General features: G+C 36.9%; 1 protein-coding gene across 7 annotated transcripts in view; it reads right to left on the reverse strand.

Moving 5' to 3' along the window:
- Nucleotides 1-6,602: 6,602 nt before the first annotated feature.
- LOC127988472 (acid-sensing ion channel 1) overlaps nucleotides 6,603-20,469 on the reverse strand; it is a 161,550-nt gene continuing 147,683 nt past the window's right edge. For 6 of the 7 annotated variants that reach the window (XM_052591234.1, XM_052591233.1, XM_052591232.1 and 3 more), the window contains 7 exons: nucleotides 19,269-19,419; nucleotides 16,771-16,827; nucleotides 16,388-16,541; nucleotides 13,964-14,055; nucleotides 11,963-12,042; nucleotides 9,610-9,711; nucleotides 6,603-9,172 (listed from right to left, as the gene is read on the reverse strand). In XM_052591234.1, coding sequence (XP_052447194.1) covers nucleotides 9,077-9,172; nucleotides 9,610-9,711; nucleotides 11,963-12,042; nucleotides 13,964-14,055; nucleotides 16,388-16,541; nucleotides 16,771-16,827; nucleotides 19,269-19,419 — 732 coding nt within the window. In that variant the 3' untranslated portion in view covers nucleotides 6,603-9,076. Of the gene's footprint in view, nucleotides 9,173-9,605; nucleotides 9,712-11,962; nucleotides 12,043-13,963; nucleotides 14,056-16,387; nucleotides 16,542-16,770; nucleotides 16,828-19,268; nucleotides 19,420-20,469 lie in introns of all 7 variants that reach the window. The other variant, XM_052591236.1, reaches the window with a different exon arrangement.

Here is a 20,469-nt window from a genome sequence, read left to right on the forward strand (position 1 = left end):
AAGAGTTCCCGCTTGATAAGTGCAGAATATTTATACGGTATTTTTTTAATTTTTGGAAGGTGCTTTCTCGAGGGAAAGAAATCAGGATACGAACGATATAATAACTTTATTATTCTTGTATTTTATTATTATAACACACACACACACACACACACTAATATATATATATATATATATATATATATATATATTATTAATTTTATGTATGTAATTCATACGTATAATACAAACAAATTAATTATTGAATTATATATTTGTTGTTTTATAATATTGTGTCATTAGAAATGTAGATAAAGATGAAAAGAAAAAGTTATTTCATATAACGGTTATATTCATCAATAAAAAAAATGTTGTATTGTATTAATATAGCTGCAGTCACTATGGAAAGGCATTAATGTAAATGTACATGTATGGTAAAAACAAAAACAAATAAAAAATGGTCAAAGGTTTACAATCACAATTTCTTTACAAAAAATAAATAAATGTATGAGTCAATGCACACTATATCCAAAAGAGGGAGACAAACACCCATAAATAGTTATCAGACTCCTATTTAACATGGTCTAATACTGTATTTCTTCTATGAAAAAGTATTAATATTACGGAGTCATTTTTATTTTTCAATTTTTGCAAATAAAAACACACTACCATAACACAGGAGAGGACTATAAGAAAAGGTCAAAGGTCATCTATGATGTTGCATGAAAACAGCATAACACTCTAAATGGTTACCGGTACAATGACTTTTAAAGCTCTGTCAACTGCATTAGAATCCCATCAGATCAATTAGAAGTCAAACATCTCTCTCTGTGTCCTTTATTTTGACATCTGGGCGTGCATCCTAATGCATGGATTTATATGCACACAAAGTGGTTTAAATAAGCACTCACAGCGGTTGATTAAAAGGGACGATCAGCTTCCTGCCGACTGCGCCAGCGTCCATAAGTCACACTTCAGCGGTCACAAACACTCTGATGCTATCATTAAACTCTTTCCCATTAGCATACTCTAAAATCAATCCCTTAATTCACTGCACAAATATATGTGTTTGATGTAATCGTGGAAAAAAAAAATTCCATGGAGGCCATAGAGAAATAATTAACTTTCAGGCCACAAAAAAACTGTTTTCTATCCCCTAATATTTCCAGTTTCTGGCAATCTACAGCCTGGATGAAGTATTACAATGACACTTATGAAAGTACAGCTCTCAAACACTAATAACATGTTTTCTCAACTGCATTGTGCTGACAGGAATGCACTTGTACTCATTTCGAGCAATTAGTCGCAGCACATACAGCATCATGAAACAAGAACGAGATGATCAGACCCCCTTCCTGCTTCTTCTCATTAGAAAACAAAGAGATGATTTTAATTTCAGTCCCCTCAGTTTATGTTGCAGAGGGCCTCTTCTCCCTTCACTTGTGATTACTTTGATAAAAGATGATGCTTTGTTATCGAGACTTCATAAAAAAAGATATGAAAGAACATGATATTAGAAAACAGCAGGCTTCGCTGGATTTCATTTGTACTATATAACAGGTGGCCTACTTTCCACCCACACTTCTGATCAATAAACACAAATATGAGCATCAAATATACCTTCATATATCCCTTTTCTTGTCAAGACTCTGTAAAATCAAGGTAAAAAATTCCTGCTAAAGCTCTGGGTTTCAAAAGATGATAGGTCGAACGATATCAACACAGAAAGAAAACATCCCAAAGATGTTCATATACTAAATTGTTACAGGTTAAAAAAAAGTGCTAAAGTTAACTAAGGTCAAACTGGATCAGTTCTCAGAGTTATTTAAATGTATTCATATCATATACAACTCCATGCTGATGGTTCCATATTGCCCTGGCATATAATATAAATAATAAGAAAATATCATTAGGAGCTGATATAAGATGTTTATAATTGTCTGCATAATAATGACCATAAATCAGACAATGCACTTTAATAAAAATACAGTGACAGATCATTTTGTTTCGCCGATAAATTAATTGTACAATATGATTGTTCATGAATTCACATCGATGTAAATGTAAACTCACTCTCATAGTTGACATTAGAGCGACTAAAAGCGAACGAACTTTAATTTTAATATATATGCACATGTATAAAACAATTTATAGTAGAATATTAAAATGATAAATTTAACTGTAATCTGGCGGTATGCGTGACGTCACAATTTCCTCAGTTCGCGCCCTTTCAAAGCTGCTTTCAGCTCCGTCAGAGTTTATTTAGCCGTTTAATTTAACCGATTTTGTTGATAACATATTAGCTTAGTATTTAAGTTAAAGTATTCATCATGATTTCTAGACATGATATGAGATTAACGTGAGTTACATCGAGTTTGTTTCATATTCGTATGACTAAATATGTAATTACGCTCTTAATAGATGTTAATGTGAACAAGCGCGAGCATTAATGTAAAATATTATATAATCATTGACAGCTGTTGATCCATCAGTGTTTTCCTTTAAATCTCCATTATTTTAAGCAGTTAATGCTGTCCAGTTTCGCTGGTCTGACCTGTTTTTATTTATCTATTTATTTATCTATTATTCTTTTTCACATTCACGTGCTTAATCTGTAAGAGAGCAAGATTATTATATGCCAGTGATGATGCATATGTTGCTTGTTGCATGGTTCGTACAAGGTGCTTAAAGTGCTTGAAGTACTTGAATTTGACTATTTATTAGAATTTGAAAGATAATTACAATAGTCTGACAAGTGACATCTCTTATTTTAAGCCTTGAAAACCAAAAAAGTAGTGCTTGAAAAGTCCTTGAAAGTCCTGAAATTTCATTCAGCAGTTTCTGTACAAACCCTGTTGTTGATTTTTCCCCCCTTTAGCCAAATCTGACATGCTACGGTTTTCTTTCTTTCATTTTTTTTTGCTGCCAGAGACTTATTCTTAGCTCTACAGTCTTGTTGCCAATCAATTCAGTGACCTCCTGCAAAAAAATATGATTATTGATGATCCAAGTGGGCGACTGATGACACAGAGACAGATGCTGGACTTTCTAGATATGATGGATGTATGCAAAACTGGCGCGAAAGCAAATGAAGGTCTCTCCAGTCGACCCGGTTAAAAAGCGCCAGTCTCCGGAGTTCTTATTAATCCTCTCAAAGAGCACGACGACACTCTTATCAGTGACGAACGGCTGCAGCTTCTAATTGTGCCACGAGATCTGACAGGATAAATTGGCACAAGGGCAGAAACTCCTGACAGTTGCATTATGGGAAATGAATAGGAACTCATTTTCAATGAGCGAGTACCAGTATGATGAACTCAAAGAGGCTTGTGGGGTACTTAGATTTTCACAGTTTCAGATTATCTGAAAAATTAAGTGACACAGCTAATGGGATAATACTTTATAGGAACGTAACACATATCAGGTGACACGGATGTTCAGTTATTTAGTTCTATCTTTTACAAACTATAAAACATGTTGTTCAATGTTAGTGCAGCTACTTAGAACTAATGAGAGTAAATGTTGTAGGAACGTTATACTAACCATAAAAATACGTTCTTGGAGCATTAAGCAAACTGGACATTTCAACGTTATTTGGAACGTTCACAATAACGTTTCCACAACCAAAAGGGAACGTTAGGAAAACGTTCTCACAACATAAATTTGTTAGCTGGGAAGCACACAAGAATAGGTTTTATTATCTGAAATAAGTAAATGACAAAAGTAAGTATATCCATTAAGTACACCGGTACCATCCAGGTTCCTTTTGCATTGTATTTTTTTACTATGATTGTAGATGCACAACATCTTTTCATATACTATTTAGGATGGATAGTTTGCAAATTGGGAGAGTCTTATAAGGGTATTGGTTCTAAACCCTAAACAAATTGTGGATTCACTAGAGCCGCAGCTATGCCGAATCAAGACTAAATGCATCTTTCCAAATGCGTTTGGAGGACAAGGGATGTCTCAAAGGCGCTAGTGTTGCACTACAAGATCCTCATCAGAATGCACTGGCGGTTTGGCTTTGCTGCCTGAAGTGGTTGGCAGTTTTCCCTGCATCTGCCAGAGACGCTCCCACATCAGCACAGAGACGAGAGAAGGAAATGACATTCATCAGTCATTTGTGATGTCCCTTCACTTCCTTCAAACGTGCTGGACCACCCCAAGGCCAGACGCGGTCCAGTTAGATGTGAACTGCTGTTTGCATTTAATCGTGGTTCTGATGCCAGTAGGCTACTTTAATATACATTTTCCCGAGGAGAGTCAGGTCGGATGTCATCCTACAATCTTGATGGATGTCTCATGCTTGAATTTTCTCGAATTCCTCTTGGGTTTGATCTTTCAGCTCATGCACTCATGTCCTGTATCATGATACCGTCTGATGGCCATGAACATCCCCTTCCATCTTTGATCTCCCTCTTCCTACTTTCCATAATGTGGGTTCAAAATAAATTCTACCTGCTGTTTGAATCCATGAATAGAAAGTATGAAAGTATAGGGATGGGTACCGAGAACCGGTATTTTTTTTTTTTTTTGGACTGGTACGTAACTGGTTCAGGATAAACGAGACTGTTATCTCCATATACTTCAATGTAAATGGCAATTTAGAAGCTGCTGCTTCTCATTTTCCTTCACTGAATGATGTGGCTGACTTTTGCTCAAAGTGTGTCTGATATCCATGCGCTTGTGCAGTGTGAGTTTACATGCAATTAGTAATCGCGGAAAGAGTGAAACGTGCGGGGATCACATTACAACACTAAGCGACCCCAGTGTCAGATGCAATATATGCAGTAGTGTAACTGAATGAAGGAGGCAACACTAGTAATATTTACATTTACAAACTAAACACAACATATACCTCAAGCAATGTTTCCTGGCTCCAGCTCCAACTTGTAAAACACATTTACACTTATTCGCAATCACAAAAGTCTTTATTTGCATGTGCTTTAAAGCCTTGCTGGATAAAACATTTAATTTGTGTTCTGTTCTGACGTTGCTAATTCAGAGCGCGTTTACACTAAAATAATTGTTTTATTTGGGTTTGCAGACTCTTTTATCCAAAGCGACTTACAGTGCATTCAGGCTAACAATTTTTTTTACCTAATGTGTTCCCTGGGAATCGAATCCACAACCTTGCGCCGCTAACGCAATGCTCTACCACTGAGCCACAGGAACATTGCCAGTCAAACAGCACCTGATTATTTAGTTACCCTAATCCTGTCTGATTGCGCTAATACTGTGAAAAACAGACAAGGTTTACGTATAGAAGCAGTTAGTTATGTCTAACGTGAAAGTAAACATTTGAGAGAGAAATGGATGCATGCAGATCTTAAAGGGACAGTACTAAACATGCTGCCGACTGTCATTAAAGGGATCATATACACGCAAATCTTCCTTTCTCTTTGGAGTGTTACAAGCTGTTCGTGAATAGATACGATCCCTAAAGTTGCAAAGGCTAAAGTCTAAAAAAAAAAAAAAAAAAAAAAAAAAAAAAAAAAAAAAAAGGTTTTATGCAACATATTTTATTGTGATACACAACAACGTCTCAAAAAGAGAGTATAAGTCATTATAATCAGTAATTATGTCCCCACTGGATGCAACAAATTACTTGTTTGTAATGGGTTTTATTAGTTTTGTTTCGTTGTGCGGAGGACACGGCCTCACATTATGGTAAGAAGCATAACATTTCCATAAAAATCTATGCTTTTCAGAAAGCTGGGGCACAAAGAAAAAACAATAATCTAAATTCTGTGGAAAATAATGTTTTTTAACCTTAAACTGCATAAACACATTGCATTAAAACATAATGTTGTTTTTTTAACAATGTCATATGTCCCCTTTAAAGGGATAGTACACCCAAAAATGGTAATTTAATTATTTACTAAGTATCATATTGTACCAAACCTGTAATCATTTCTTTCTTGTGCTGAACACAAAAGAAGATATTTTGAAGAATGTTGGTAACTAAACAGTTGCAGGTCATTACAGAATATGATAGTAGGAAAAGAAAGTTGCTGGGGACCAGAAGCTGTTTGGAAGAAAGAAACTCATTCAGGTTTAAAACAACTTGAGATTTTGTATATGATGACAGTTTTCATTTTTAGGTGAACTATTAATTCAATGTTAATGAAATAAAACACAGAGAAAAATAACTTGCTTCTCTTGACTGAAGAACTTTAATACAGTTGCTAAAATTCAGCAATATTTAAATAACTTTTCACATCATATCTTTTTGTACGAAATAGTATCGATAGCGGTATCGGTAAGTATCGGTATCGATAAAATGTAAACAATAACCATTAAGTGAAACTGAAATCGGGAGCCCCTTCTAATTCAGATGCATTTTAGTCAATTTCTTCAAAGAATACTGCAGCTGAATAATTTCCATGTTCTGCAGTTCTGTTAACAGTTCTTTTGTTGATGCAAATGTAAAATTATACTAAAACACAAAAGTTGTTTTCTGTTCTTGTCATGGCTAAAGAAATCTAATGCAAGCGTGCATTCTAGAATAACTCAATAATGTAAATAAATCCAGAAGAATTATTATTCCTATCTCTGAAGTTAAACATGAACGATCTCCCGATGTCCACCGTAAACCTTAATGAAATAACAATGAGACATTTGTAAAATTATGAACGATATTTATTATACCTTCATAGATAAATAGAACAGCCTATTATCTGCTGACTGCACTATCAGGCAATGATTGTAGTAAAAAAAAAAACAAAGGATCAAAGAGTACTAATGAATCTGTTGATTATTATGATAACACTGATAAGAATATTTTATCATTCTTTAACATGACCTTTACATATCGGTGTTCTTGTTTGTGCTTTGATATGAAGTTCGCGTAATTAACGGATACATCTCGGCAAGTACAGAATTCAAATAAACAGTAAGCCGTTAAATGCACAGTTCAGTTTTCTTTGACAGAATGGAAATAAAGACAGAAGAATAAGTGTCTCACACAAACAAACACACATAAGTACGTACAACTACAACAGTTTGCAGTTATGACTGGTGTGCTGTACGGGTGTTCGGCCTGGTCCACCCAGTAATACAAACTCTTTGGTTTGTTGCATTCCTGATCCTGGAAACACTCTCGTTCAGAAACAGACCAGCAACACCATGCAACTGATGAAAAACACATCACACACATTCATGTCCAGTCACACTTTCATGCACACATAAACAATCATGTATTCACATGTTAGCTAGGGCTGGGTTTTGATACTAATTTCATGATTTGATTCAATTCTCATTCACAGAGCTTTCGATTTGATTCGATTACCAATTCGATATTGATTCTTTTGAATATATTATAAGGTACAGTACATGCCAAATGTTCTCAAGGAAAGACAAGTCAGTTTGTACTATATTACTACAATGTCGAAAGTTAAAATTGACTGATTTGTTAAAATGAAACTTTTTAAAAATAGATTAAAATAATATTTCTACTTCAAATTTTTTTTTTTTTAATAAAGCCTAAACATAGTGGTGGATGTCATTCAAATTTGATGGATTTATTCACACATAAATTAAACATCGAAGAACAGTAAAATTTATAATGAAGGTGTTATTTGGTGCATATATTTAGAAAAAAATGCTCCTCTCTACAGTTTATTTTTCTCTCTGATTAATATGTTTATGGTCACCAAAACGGAAATTATTGTTTGAATACTATAATACAATAGAGAGAATTTGAAATCTGAGACTTTGTTTCATATTAAAAGTACCAACGCACACAGCTTATAGTGCATGAACACAACGACCAATCAGATGTGTTTAAGAATCCGCTCAACAGTGCTCAAATGTTAGTGGGAAATGGACGGTTTTTAAATTTACCACTGATATCGTGGTTGGTACTGTGGGCAACACTAAGTGGTTTTAAAAACCAGATGCATTTACTCTTGTTTAGCCTTGTCTGGAATGTGGCCCAAACCACCTCCTGTGGTTTGAGCAATCAGATTTAAATCCATCTTGAAAGCGTTTCAGAGGGCAATTACTCCTAGTCTTTTCAAGAAAATTTAGTGACCAGGTGTAAACAGGCCATGAATGTCACAAAATATCAAATAAAGTGACAAAACGTTTAACAAAAAGTTGCAGTAGTGTTATAAATGAAAAACAGATCTCCTAGATCCAATAAAAACTCCAAAACAACCCTGCAGCATTTTTGATGTGCAATCTAATGCAACTTCCCATTCACATTAATGGTTTGTCGGGTATGCTAATTATACAAGACTAATCCTAAATCTTTTTGGCATTTTTAGATATGAATTTATACATGGTTTAGTTTCAGTTTGAATCCTTGTAAACAGGTTCTCACAAGGTGCTTTTGTCAGCTTCTTGTTCTTCTGTAGTCACTAAGAAACTTCATCCCCAAAAGAACAGCAATACCTGTGCACGCACGCTTATACAGACAAAAAACTAACTTTACACCATCTCCCAACACTAGTATATAATTGAGGCAAACTTGGCGAGATTAATAATGAAATCTAAAAACTAAACTAAAAACATGCACAGAACAACCAGCATGCATTTACAAGATGAGACCTGTAACACAATGCCATATGATGGGACGTGAACCCTCCAGCGCCCTGAAACCCCCTTTGATGCTTGTAATGGTCACCTTTGTCCGGGAAGTTACATTCACGTGATATACACTGAGGCTGAATAGATCAAACGGATGGGACGAATGAGGCTACATACAATGAATAAGCGCTATATTAATCTACTGACCTACGTAAGCCACTGATCTTAAGACAGTTTAAAGCCATCACTATGTACATAAAAGGCATCAGGGTCCAGCTGCGGAAAGCTATTCGATGTCCAAGTCACGTAATTTCCAAGGCTTCAAGGAATTTCGTTTTTGAGGCAGTATTTCCTTGAAATATTCGATAAAACATCAAAAGTTTTCCCATGGAACGTGTCAATACCATTCCTCCGACGTCTGGATATATCTCAGGATATGGTGGTTTTCCGGTGTGTGGCAGATCCAGAAGGTTGTTCGGTAATGTCCGGTTATGAATGGGGTCCGTACTGATGTGGTCAGCTTTGGTTGTTCTCTGTCAGACGGGCTGCTCTTGCTTTACGCTCAACAGGTGAAGTCTTCAAAGTTGCCCTGGCCGGGATGGTGAGGTAGCATGTTGGCAGGATAGGTCGATGGGGTACGGAGGTTTTCACAGGGAGCCTGAGTGGAGAGATGGACAATCAGAAACTGCAAGGCGGAAAATGAATACTGTCTACAATTAGCCAAAAAGTAGCATGCCAAACATCATGAATCAATATTTTTTTCAAACAAAATTTTGTGCAATTTTGTGTAAAAATGATTGAACGTTTTTCAGTCTAATAAAATAATAACTCGATGATGCTACTAAAAAAGGACAGCTGATATAACTACCATTTCTGGCAATAGAAGGTCAAGTTGAACATATTGCATTGTGGGATACAGCATCTCATGCAGCATTCTTTGCTGTATTGGCATATAATATAGTTGGTCTTCCAGTTAAAACTTTAAAACAGACTTCGTATGAGTATTGTGACAGTATACTATTCTGAACGCAGTGTTTCTTGTCTGTAAGAATGAGTTTATCAGCCAGCACAGATACTGGTGTGATAGTTACTGACGTGACGCTTCACATCGTCCAGGCTGAGAACGGCTCCTCGTTCGTTGTTGTTGCTGCGCTGGTGTTTCTTCTTGGCGCAGTGACACAGTTTGTACTTGATCACCTTTGAAGAAAGAAAACATACCCACACATGAAACCTGCTCCGCTCAGTTCAAACTATGGATGGTCATGGTTTTAATCGAGGAAATTGTACTTAAACATCTGAAGGAAATCAGAAAAAGGAAAAGGATGCATTTCAAAAGCATTTGATGGTGGATTAGTCTCTATGAAATTCAAATGTGATAACACAAAGACAACACCCGTTGTGAGATTAGAAATGCAGACATGGATGAACTGAAATCTATGGGGTTTGTTGAAGTCCTATTTGCCTCTTGGCTCCCAAGTGAAGCCGACATTCAGAACATTTACAGGAACTCTACATTTTTCTTCTGTCCCCAAACGCTGTTTTACCAGAGATTGACAGAAACGATATGAAGTTCTAGATCTGAACTCGTAACTGGGGCATTTCCCCCAATTCCCGTGTGGGCATCCTGACACACAAAACAACATGATGGTTGGATGATGTATTGTTTGTTATTGGCTCTCGGCTGTCATGTACCAGAAGTCAGTTTAAACCAGCCAGATTACGCAAACACGACTCCTGGAACTGACAGTGTTCGTGTCTCATTTCCTGCAAATGACTCCAGCTTCCACCTGCCACATCAGACAGCCTGTCTTCCATCTGTGTCCTAATGTCACGGGCGCTGAGTCAGAACCAGACTCCAGAGACTTTTCACGTGGAAAGTCAATTGAACCAAATTGGTGCATGGCAAGATTTAGTTATATTTTCCAAAGGAATTGGTTTGGGTATAGAACCCCAAAAATGAAAGCATTATTTTGGAAAGATAAATCACTAAAAATGGCTAAATAAACTGTTGGGACATGTTGGCTTGCCCAGGCCTTGGTCCCTACCTTCAAGTTCTCCTACAAGGTTTGTACATACAAATCTGAATATCAAGTTTACTACATAATGTGTGACTTTGGTCAGAATAAAACAAGCATACTGGATGGTTTCATATTCTCTCTCTCTCTCTCTTTCTGAAAAAGGCCACAAAACATACCAATTCTCCACTGGGAATGATGAGATTGTGCTGTGTTCAACTCATGCATGCAATCATTTTGACAAGGATGCAGAAACTCATTTCATAAGCCAGCATGAACATTCTGCTAAACATCTCCTTTTGCATTCTACAAAAAACTTAAATAAACGTCATACAGGTTTTGAAATGACATATGGGTCAGTTATAACCGATTTTTCATTCTTGGGTGAACTATCCCTTTCACATTTCATTGTCTTTTCTTTTTATCTTTCAGTAGAAATACTTTGAACGCTAGTTTCGAATGCTTTAGTTTTCCAAAGACTCGTGTGAGTCTGTTGAGCAGAGGTGCAAGTCAGCACTTCCTGTGAAAGATCATGTGATCTGTTATCAATCACCACCATACAGAGATAGCCAAGGAGCATCCCAGAGAACAGACTAGAAAAATAGCTCTCCTGGCATCGCTCCCCTATTTTTAAAGTCATGTGTTTCAATGCATGGTAGGATTGGGTGTTTGGCAATATAACATTAAGCAAAATCTCGATTATTGTGGGGATTTATGACATTTTCTATATTTACAACATTTTCAATCATATGTGGTCAAAAACAAAGATATAAACTGAAAATCACCAAAAAAAGGGAATAATACTGCAATACTCTCTACACCGAAGTGTGTAATAATTCTGCAGATGAGGCCAATTGTTATCACTCATATTCATCATAAGATCTGAGGACAATATTCTTAGCAGAAGTTATGTTGATTATGATGCTAATGACAGAGTGTGTGCATGCATACCGAAATTATTTCTTCATAATGCCTGAAGCACTGCATCTGCCAACAACTCTGAGTCCTCGGCTTGCTTTGAATAAGACTCTAGTAGTTTGCCTCTGCCTGCTGGATTGCCTATTATCACATCCGATGACAATTTTCCCAATCATAAGACAATTCCACCCTTCGCCTTCAGGTATTGATATCTTGAAAGCAATCACATCCTGAGCCAAGGCTTGAAAAGTAATAATATATTTACAGTCTATTCAGAAGCGGAGCGTGGCGAAGCGTCCCATGAGGAAGAAAACTCCAACGTGAAGAGAGCACAGACTTCGTGAAGGTCATGCCAAGCACAATTACGGGGGAAAGGAGGAATGTGGGCTATTTTGAGTGATAGAAACGTCCACTGCTGCTGAGTTTCAAGCCAATTATCTCTGAAGTGTCTTTAATACATTGCGAAAAGACTGAATAACAAGTGCAGGTTTGGATTTGAATTATGGAGGTTTTACCTCGTACAAGTAGTCAAAGAGCTCCAGGATGGTTAAGATACTGGCCCCGATGAACAGCCCCATCTGTCCGCCAATGTCACCTGAAATAGTTGATCTCAGTTATCAGCCACATGAACAAACAAGCAAGCAAGCAAGCTTTGCAAAATTCCGTGCATACAGTATTGTTCAAAATAATAGCAGTACAATGTGACTAACCAGAATAATCAAGGTTTTTCGTATATTTTTTTTATTGCTACGTGGCAAACAAGTTACCAGTAGGTTCAGTAGATTCTCAGAAAACAAATGAGACCCAGCATTCATGATATGCACGCTCTTAAGGCTGTGCAATTGGGCAATTAGTTGAATTAGTTGAAAGGGGTGTGTTCAAAAAAATAGCAGTGTGGCATTCAATCACTGAGGTCATCAATTTTGTGAAGAAACAGGTGTGAATCAGGTGGCCCCTATTTAAGGATGAAGCCAACACTTGTTGAACATGCATTTGAAAGCTGAGGAAAATGGGTCGTTCAAGACATTGTTCAGAAGAACAGCGTACTTTGATTAAAAAGTTGATTAGAGAGGGGAAAACCTATAAAGAGGTGCAAAAAATGATAGGCTGTTCAGCTAAAATGATCTCCAATGCCTTAAAATAGAGAGCAAAACCAGAGAGACGTGGAAGAAAACAGAAGACAACCATCAAAATGGATAGAAGAATAACCAGAATGGCAAAGGCTCAGCCAATGATCACCTCCAGGATGATCAAAGACAGTCTGGAGTTACCTGTAAGTACTGTGACAGTTAGAAGACGTCTGTGTGAAGCTAATCTATTTTCAAGAATCCCCCGCAAAGTCCCTCTGTTAAAAAAAAGGCATGTGCAGAAGAGGTAACAATTTGCCAAAGAACACATCAACTGGCCTAAAGAGAAATGGAGGAACATTTTGTGGACTGATGAGAGTAAAATTGTTCTTTTTGGGTCCAAGGGCCACAGGCAGTTTGTGAGACGACCCCCAAACTCTGAATTCAAGCCACAGTACACAGTGAAGACAGTGAAGCATGGAGGTGCAAGCATCATGATATGGGCATGTTTCTCCTACTATGGTGTTGGGCCTATTTATCGCATACCAGGGATCATGGATCAGTTTGCATATGTTAAAATACTTGAAGAGGTCATGTTGCCCTATGCTGAAGAGGACATGCCCTTGAAATGGTTGTTTCAACAAGACAATGACCCAAAACACACTAGTAAACGGGCAAAGTCTTGGTTCCAAACCAACAAAATTAACGTTATGGAGTGGCCAGCCCAATCTCCAGACCTTAATCCAATTGAGAACTTGTGGGGTGATATCAAAAATGCTGTTTCTGAAGCAAAACCAAGAAATGTGAATGAATTGTGGAATGTTGTTAAAGAATCATGGAGTGGAATAACAGCTGAGAGGTGCCACAAGTTGGTTGACTCCATGCCACACAGATGTCAAGCAGTTTTAAAAAACTGTGGTCATACAACTAAATATTAGTTTAGTGATTCACAGGATTGCTAAATCCCAGAAAAAAAAAATGTTTGTACAAAATAGTTTTGAGTTTGTACAGTCAAAGGTAGACACTATTTTTTTGAACACACCCCTTTCAACTAATTGCCCAATTGCACAGCCTTAAGAGCGTGCATATCATGAATGCTGGGTCTTGTTTGTTTTCTGACAATCTACTGAACCTACTGGTAACTTGTTTGCCACGTAGCAATAAAAAATATACTAAAAACCTTGATTATTCTGGTTCGTCACATTGTACTGCTATTATTTTGAACAAGACTGTATATGCATTGTAAAGCTGCAAGCTGCTGAGTCACTTTTCTTTTCAATATCTTTATGGTCTTTGTGTCTCAGTTTAAAGTCACTTTAAGTGAAACACTTTGGCTTTTTTTGGAAAAGCTATTAATGTAGTGTCTACAGTTAAAGAGCATCTGGAAATATCAAGGGATAAAATCATTTCAAGACTTGTGAATTCATCTCTGAAAATATGAGCGCTCACCTAGGAGTCCAGCTATCTCGTAGGCTTTCTTCTGCTCTATGGTCTCGTAGTTCAGGGCCTCGAAGAAGATGTCCAGCACCAGGATGTTTTCTCTGAAGAGCAGAACAGAAGGGGAAGGTGAGGACACCCCGAGTGCGTTTACTTCCACAAGCCTCCCCATCTTTGGCGCCGTCCGCCAAGCATCGATCCACAATCTCTGCCAATTTCACAGCATTTTAGTCTCTAATCTTCCAGTGCTGTAAGCAGATGGTTGGAGTCGATCCAGCAGAGTCCTCAGGCCATTTTAGACACAGCTGGAGTTGATTCTGAGCGTATCTGTTACGTTTTTCTTATCAAGTAGTGGCACTTTACACTTTATATCATAGGGCTATAATTTACTCAACTTCTTAAAATAAATTGAGTTTATATTAAGAACTTTCCTACACATTCTACACATGGTGTGAAAGTTTAATATTTTTTGGTCCCCTCTGAACACATATTAAATGTTTAATTAAGCTACAGGCGACAGCTTGAGCTATTTTATGAATTATGTTTGCCAAAGCCACTTAGAAGCCAAAAACAGTAAAGAGGTTAGCCTTAATGGTTCCTTCGCTGCAGGTTTATCGAAGAATGGTGATGGGGCACTACTTTAAAACCAAGAATAAAATAAAAACACCATCTTTCTCCTTTGAAACTTAGACATTACCTCATCTGGGTTTAAAACATAAGTATCTCTGCTTTAGATGAATACATAACCCTGTTACTGTCAAAGATGAGGGTTGGGGTTAGTAGATGATGGCAGATTTAAGAATAAATACGATTAATTTCCTAAATATAAGAGAGCATGGCAGAGATCTGATTTTGGGCCTTTGCACCGGATAGTCATCAATATCTTTGTGAACAAGCAGAAAGCTAAACAGAGGCATTCATCCGTTGCATTCAGAAGATTAAATTCTCTCATGTTCTCCAGTAACTTCTCTTTTCCTGTCCTGAATGTAAAATACCACAAATCATTTACAATTGTTCCACTTGACTTCTCTTTTCATTTTCCGAATGCAAAATCCTGCAAATAATAGTTCTTCTCCATTTAGTTCATGCAAATATAAGAAAATGCTTTCAGGAAATTTTGGTTGTGCTTTTAGGCTGCCGCTATAATTTCACAAATTAAAGTTCAGGTCAACATGGAACGGCACAACCCAATTCGACTGAAGTAATAGTTAACACCTCTGCTGAAAAGAAGATTCATTTTATTTTAATAAAGTTAGGATATTCTGATCATATTTTTTGTTCCAAGCACATATTACCAATTCCAAACCACATCAATCTTAATAACTACTATTCATTTTCCATTTAATCCTTTATAAGTGATATATAATTATCCATAAATGCTGGAAGTGAAAAGAAAATCCTTATATTCAGGTGTGGAGAATCATTAGGCAGATTTTCTTTTTCAGATAAAATGATCCAAAAACGAGATTTCACTTGGTTCCCGATGGTTTCACTCCTAATTCTTCACCTTAATTCTTATGCAGTTAACGTGTCTTTTCTTCTCTAACTGACTGTGCTGATCAATAAGCATTTCGCTGTCCAATGGCCATGCCTTAACGTTGTAAATTCTAGTATTGCATTAGTATTGCAGTCTTCTCTTGGGCATTTAATCATTTTTAAGAATTCTCTTTAGCTGTGAAAGAAAACCTGCCTATTAATTATGCACACCTGTATCCTACTTCCAGCTTTCATTTACAAAAGCAAATAGATTAAAACATGCTGACTTTAATATTTACCTCTAATTATGTAAATGAAAACCCAAGCTAGTGTAAGTGCCTGTAGAATACCCAGCAAACTAAGAACAGCTACTTTGTTTTGACCTCCCTCTGTAAACTTAATCAGGATGCATGTTGTTCCAGATGGCTGCGGATGTGGAGACATTTCCTGACATTTCTTAGCCTGTTTGTCAAAGCTGTGATGTGTTACATGTCTGCCGTGCTGCTGTCTGGTCTTTAAGCGGTTTAGATGATTGGCTGTCTGGATCTTGCACGAGGGAAGACAAAGATCCTGGTTAATTACTGATGAGGCACTCAACAGCTGCCAATCTGGACAATTAAACAAGTATAGGGCATAACAAACAACCTTAAATGACAGTTCTTCAGATTAGAAAACACAATTTTTAGATTCACTGAGGTTTATGTTTCAAAACATGACCTCAAAAAAAAAATGCATTTGCCAGCTGCATGAAATATCCTTTGAAAATAAATAATTTTCTAATTATTTAAGGTGTCTGCACACACTTCAACTTGTTAAGTTTCAGTTGCACAGTGTCAGATTAGCAACGGTGTTCAGTGTCTTGGTTTACAGAGATCTCTGATTTAGAGAGATATCGAATGCAATGTGACAGAATTATAAAATCAACAAAACTCAAGACGACAACATTTAAGTGAAACTCACGCAATGTACTGCTCGGTCTTGTTGAACTTCTTTGCCAGGTATTTAGCGGAGGCTTTGCTGGGGATCTTGACGAAGGACAGCTCTTTGCCGTAGCGCGTCATGTTGCAGGGCGTGTCGCAAACGCAGTAGTCATTGTCTCTTTCCACCAGGAAATCTAGAGTCAGAGAAAAAAAGGCGGAATATTTCTCTTAATCTAATAAATCCTGGCTGGAGAACAACGGGACAGATGAAGAAGTATAAAAGGCCTGGGGAAGTGGGTGGTGAGGTTAGAAGGGGTCATAAATCGTGCCGTCCCATCATGGCCTCAGGGTCAGACATCAGTAATGAGGAGCGGATGGGTTCAGTGAGGAGAACTGGCCTCTAGACTGAAACCAATTTCTCACCTAGAGCCGGATCTGCACATTCCTTATACTGCTCCGGAGTGCAATATGGAGCATCTCCTAAAGACAGAGAAACACAGCCTATATAAGCAAAGATGACTCCCAGAGACATCTACAGCACAGGGCAATTATATATATATATATATATATATATATATATATATATATATATATATATATATATATATATATATATATAAAATAGCATAAATTAGGTAGTACAGTTCATTTTTGCCATAGAAATGTCACGGTGCAAAAACATACAATGTAAAAAATTACAAATCATAATGCCCAAAATACGTTTTATAATCTTCAAGCAATATTTATTTATTTACACACTACTAGTCAAAATTGTTCTGGACCGTAAGACTTTTTATATGTATGGTTTATATATATTTTTGGTTTGTTTTTTTTTTCTTTTCTGCCAGCCAAGCCTGCAATTTATTTTAAATCAAAAATACAGCAAAAGCAATAATGTTTAAAATATTTTTACTATATAAAATAACTGCTTTCTATTTTAAAAGAAATTAAGATGTAATTTTAATCAATTTATTCAATTACATTTTCAGCATTATATAACTCCAGTCTTCAGTTACATCATCCTTCAGAAATCATTCTAATATGCAAGAAACACTTGTTTTTATTATTATTAATATCATCTATATTCACAAACAGTTGATATAAAAAGCTTTTGTATCATCACACACTAAAAGCTTGGAGTCAGTACATTAAAATCATTATATATGTTTTATTAAATAATGAAATGATAGAAATCAATACTTTTTTTAGTTATCAAGGATGCATTACATTGATCAAAAGTGATGAAGTCATTTATAATGTTACAAAAGATTTATATTTCAGATAAACGCTGTTCTTCTCAATTGTCTATTCATCAAAGAAACCTAAAAAATATATATTTATTTAGCTGTTTAGGATCATGTGACTGGAGTAATGATGCTAAAATTCATCTTTGAAATCACCGGAATAAATTACATTCTAAAATATATTCAAACAAAAGCAGTTATTTTACATTTATTTTCATTTATGCTAAAGTCAATAAAAATAGGCAAAAGAGGATTCTGTGACTTTATTACAGTAATGAGAATCTAATGAGAAACATCATTAAGAATAATGCGGATTACAAACAAACCCTAAGGTGAAATGCCCACAATCATTAAAGTGATGAGAAATCTGCTTAATTGTGATGCAAATAATAGTTACTATACAAAACAGGCTCTATTATCTTCATGCATAATGCATTTTCTTATGATCTGCTTTTGTTTTTGGGGTGGAACAAGAGCTGGGTGTATTTCTGTGCGAGTTACCCTCTAAGAAAAGAGGAGTGAGGATAAAGAACAAAAGATGTGCGGTGGAGAGACAAGAACACAATGTTCTAGCTAAAGGTGAAATGAAATAGCCCCTGCCTGTCTGTTAATTAAAACGTGTCGCAGTCCATCACGCTGTTGTTATCAGTGCTGAACATCTCAAAAATCTGATTTCCTCTCTTAATTACTTGTATCTCTTCAGGTCTTGAAGTTTCCTCTAATAGCTCAAGGACTCTTGCAGTGAGAGAACGAGCGCATACAATCAACGAGACACTGAATGGAGAAACATGTCTAGACCGCGAAAGCCAGCGATACTCTAATATTAGAAAGCTTTTGTAATAAAGATGTAGTTTGCTTATCAACACGGCTCTGTTCAAATCAATAAAAGTGGTTAAAATGAGATATAATGAAGAAACGATGCTGTCTGTGATGTTCCTGATGGTCACGATGTTGTTTTCATGCAGTGCAGACGGTTGTGTTGATCATAACCAGAGCGTTCAGTTTTGTCTCGGAGTAGATGATAGTGTAGCCGATCCAAAGTCTTTCCAGATGATCAGAGGGCCGTATTTCAAACGGACGTACACAACTCGGCGGGGTGCGCTGGATCCAAACAGGGCTGCGTCAAATTATGCCTTTCTACTCGCTCAGGTTAAAATCCTCTTACTTAGCCGAAAACGAGCAACTAAAACGCAAGCGAGACAACATGCCGAACAGATTTTAGGGCTTTAAAATGATCACAGGTTTAAAAAGCAACAGCTCGAAAGCGTTTCATTCTGAAAAGGAATAAACAAACCCCAATGAGCAAATAATTTGTTCATTTATTAAATAACTGAAAATGTTTAGGTGTTGTTGGTGCCAATAGCCTCTTGGTTAGTTCGTCAATGTATAGTACAACTGTGCTCTGTGACCTGAGTTCGAATCCCACCTCAGGGTCCTTTTCTGATCCATTCCAATAAATCCTGTCATCTCTACACTGTCCTCTTAAAATAAAAGGCACAAAAAAGCTCATAAATATATGTTTCATTGCAAATTAGGCTATAGAATAAAACCCCAAACTATGCACTACAGGAGAAATATTGCTGCTCTGTCTGTTGGTGTTCAGAAGAGAACACTGCAGACATCATATAACTGGTTCTGTTGATACATTAATGCATGTGTGTGTGTGTGTGTGTTTACCGGGCATGTGCACCATGCGGCAGTTGCAGTTCTCCACCAGATATCTGGTCTCGCAGTCGATGCGGCAGGCCGTGATACTGTATGTGCTGAAGAAATCAGAGTCTATGGGGGTTGCCTTACAGTCGCCCCATGGAGGAGGGAGATACGTCAGCTACAAGAGAAAAAGAAATACCAATAGTATCATGTTGAATTACTTAGGTGAATTCATTGCAAATATAATTATTTCAAACATATTGCAAAAACAGCTCCTGGCATGGAGTGTATAGGAGACACAAATCACAATGGCTTCCGACAGAGTTTGACATTAACGTGTAAGTGTGGTCTCAAATAAAGAATAAAGACAAAAACAAGCCACAGTGTGTTGAAAAGACCTGGAGACCTGGTTTCTGCTGGAGCAAATCAAAAACAACATGGCTTGGGAAACGACATGTTTGGATAAAATGTGTTCTTCTGGCGTTCCAAATAAATTAATGTGTGTGGAAAAAACCCTCTTCCTTCTACCGCGCGCTCTCTGTTCTCTGCGGTGCTTCCTCTAGCAACAATAATTGCAGGTATTTCAAGCGCGAAATAGTATAATACATGCTTTCTTGGGGGCTGAATACCATAGGGCAAATACCAGTCATTTGGCGAGCGCAATATTGTTAGTCTTGTTGCTTGGTTCATTTTAATACTCTCCTCCCCATGAATTCTGTCCGAAAGGGAAACTCTTACAAATGCAAATTCAAAAAGTCAACTGTGTCCATGCCTTTTCAGCGCTAATTCATCACTGCGCGATTTTGATAAAACCTGACAGTAATATTTTAACGCCAAAAGCTGTTAGTAAAACTGGCCCTTAATCTAATAAGCCGAGTTGTTTAGTATACATGCAATGCTGCAGTCAACCAAACCAAGTATCTTTAAAAGACTGCATAATGTTTCTGCATCCAATTTGCAACAGAATGCTATTTGGCACATCGCTAGGTTTTGGACAACGCTATAATCCCTTGAAGACACCTCACTATCAGCTTGAGAAATGCACACACACACGTACACCATAAACAAATGCAAAATATGCACTAAAAATACACACACGAGCTAGAAACACAAAAGCTAAGGCAAGCTAATGCTTTACGCAACCGAAATCCACTATCTACAAATGTCCATCGTGGAACCTTAGAGGAACGTTCCAGGTTCAAAACACTGCAAGCTTTACCGACAGCAT

This window comes from Carassius gibelio, chromosome B22 (genome assembly GCF_023724105.1).
Source record: "Carassius gibelio isolate Cgi1373 ecotype wild population from Czech Republic chromosome B22, carGib1.2-hapl.c, whole genome shotgun sequence".
Taxonomy (NCBI): Eukaryota; Metazoa; Chordata; class Actinopteri; order Cypriniformes; family Cyprinidae; genus Carassius; species Carassius gibelio.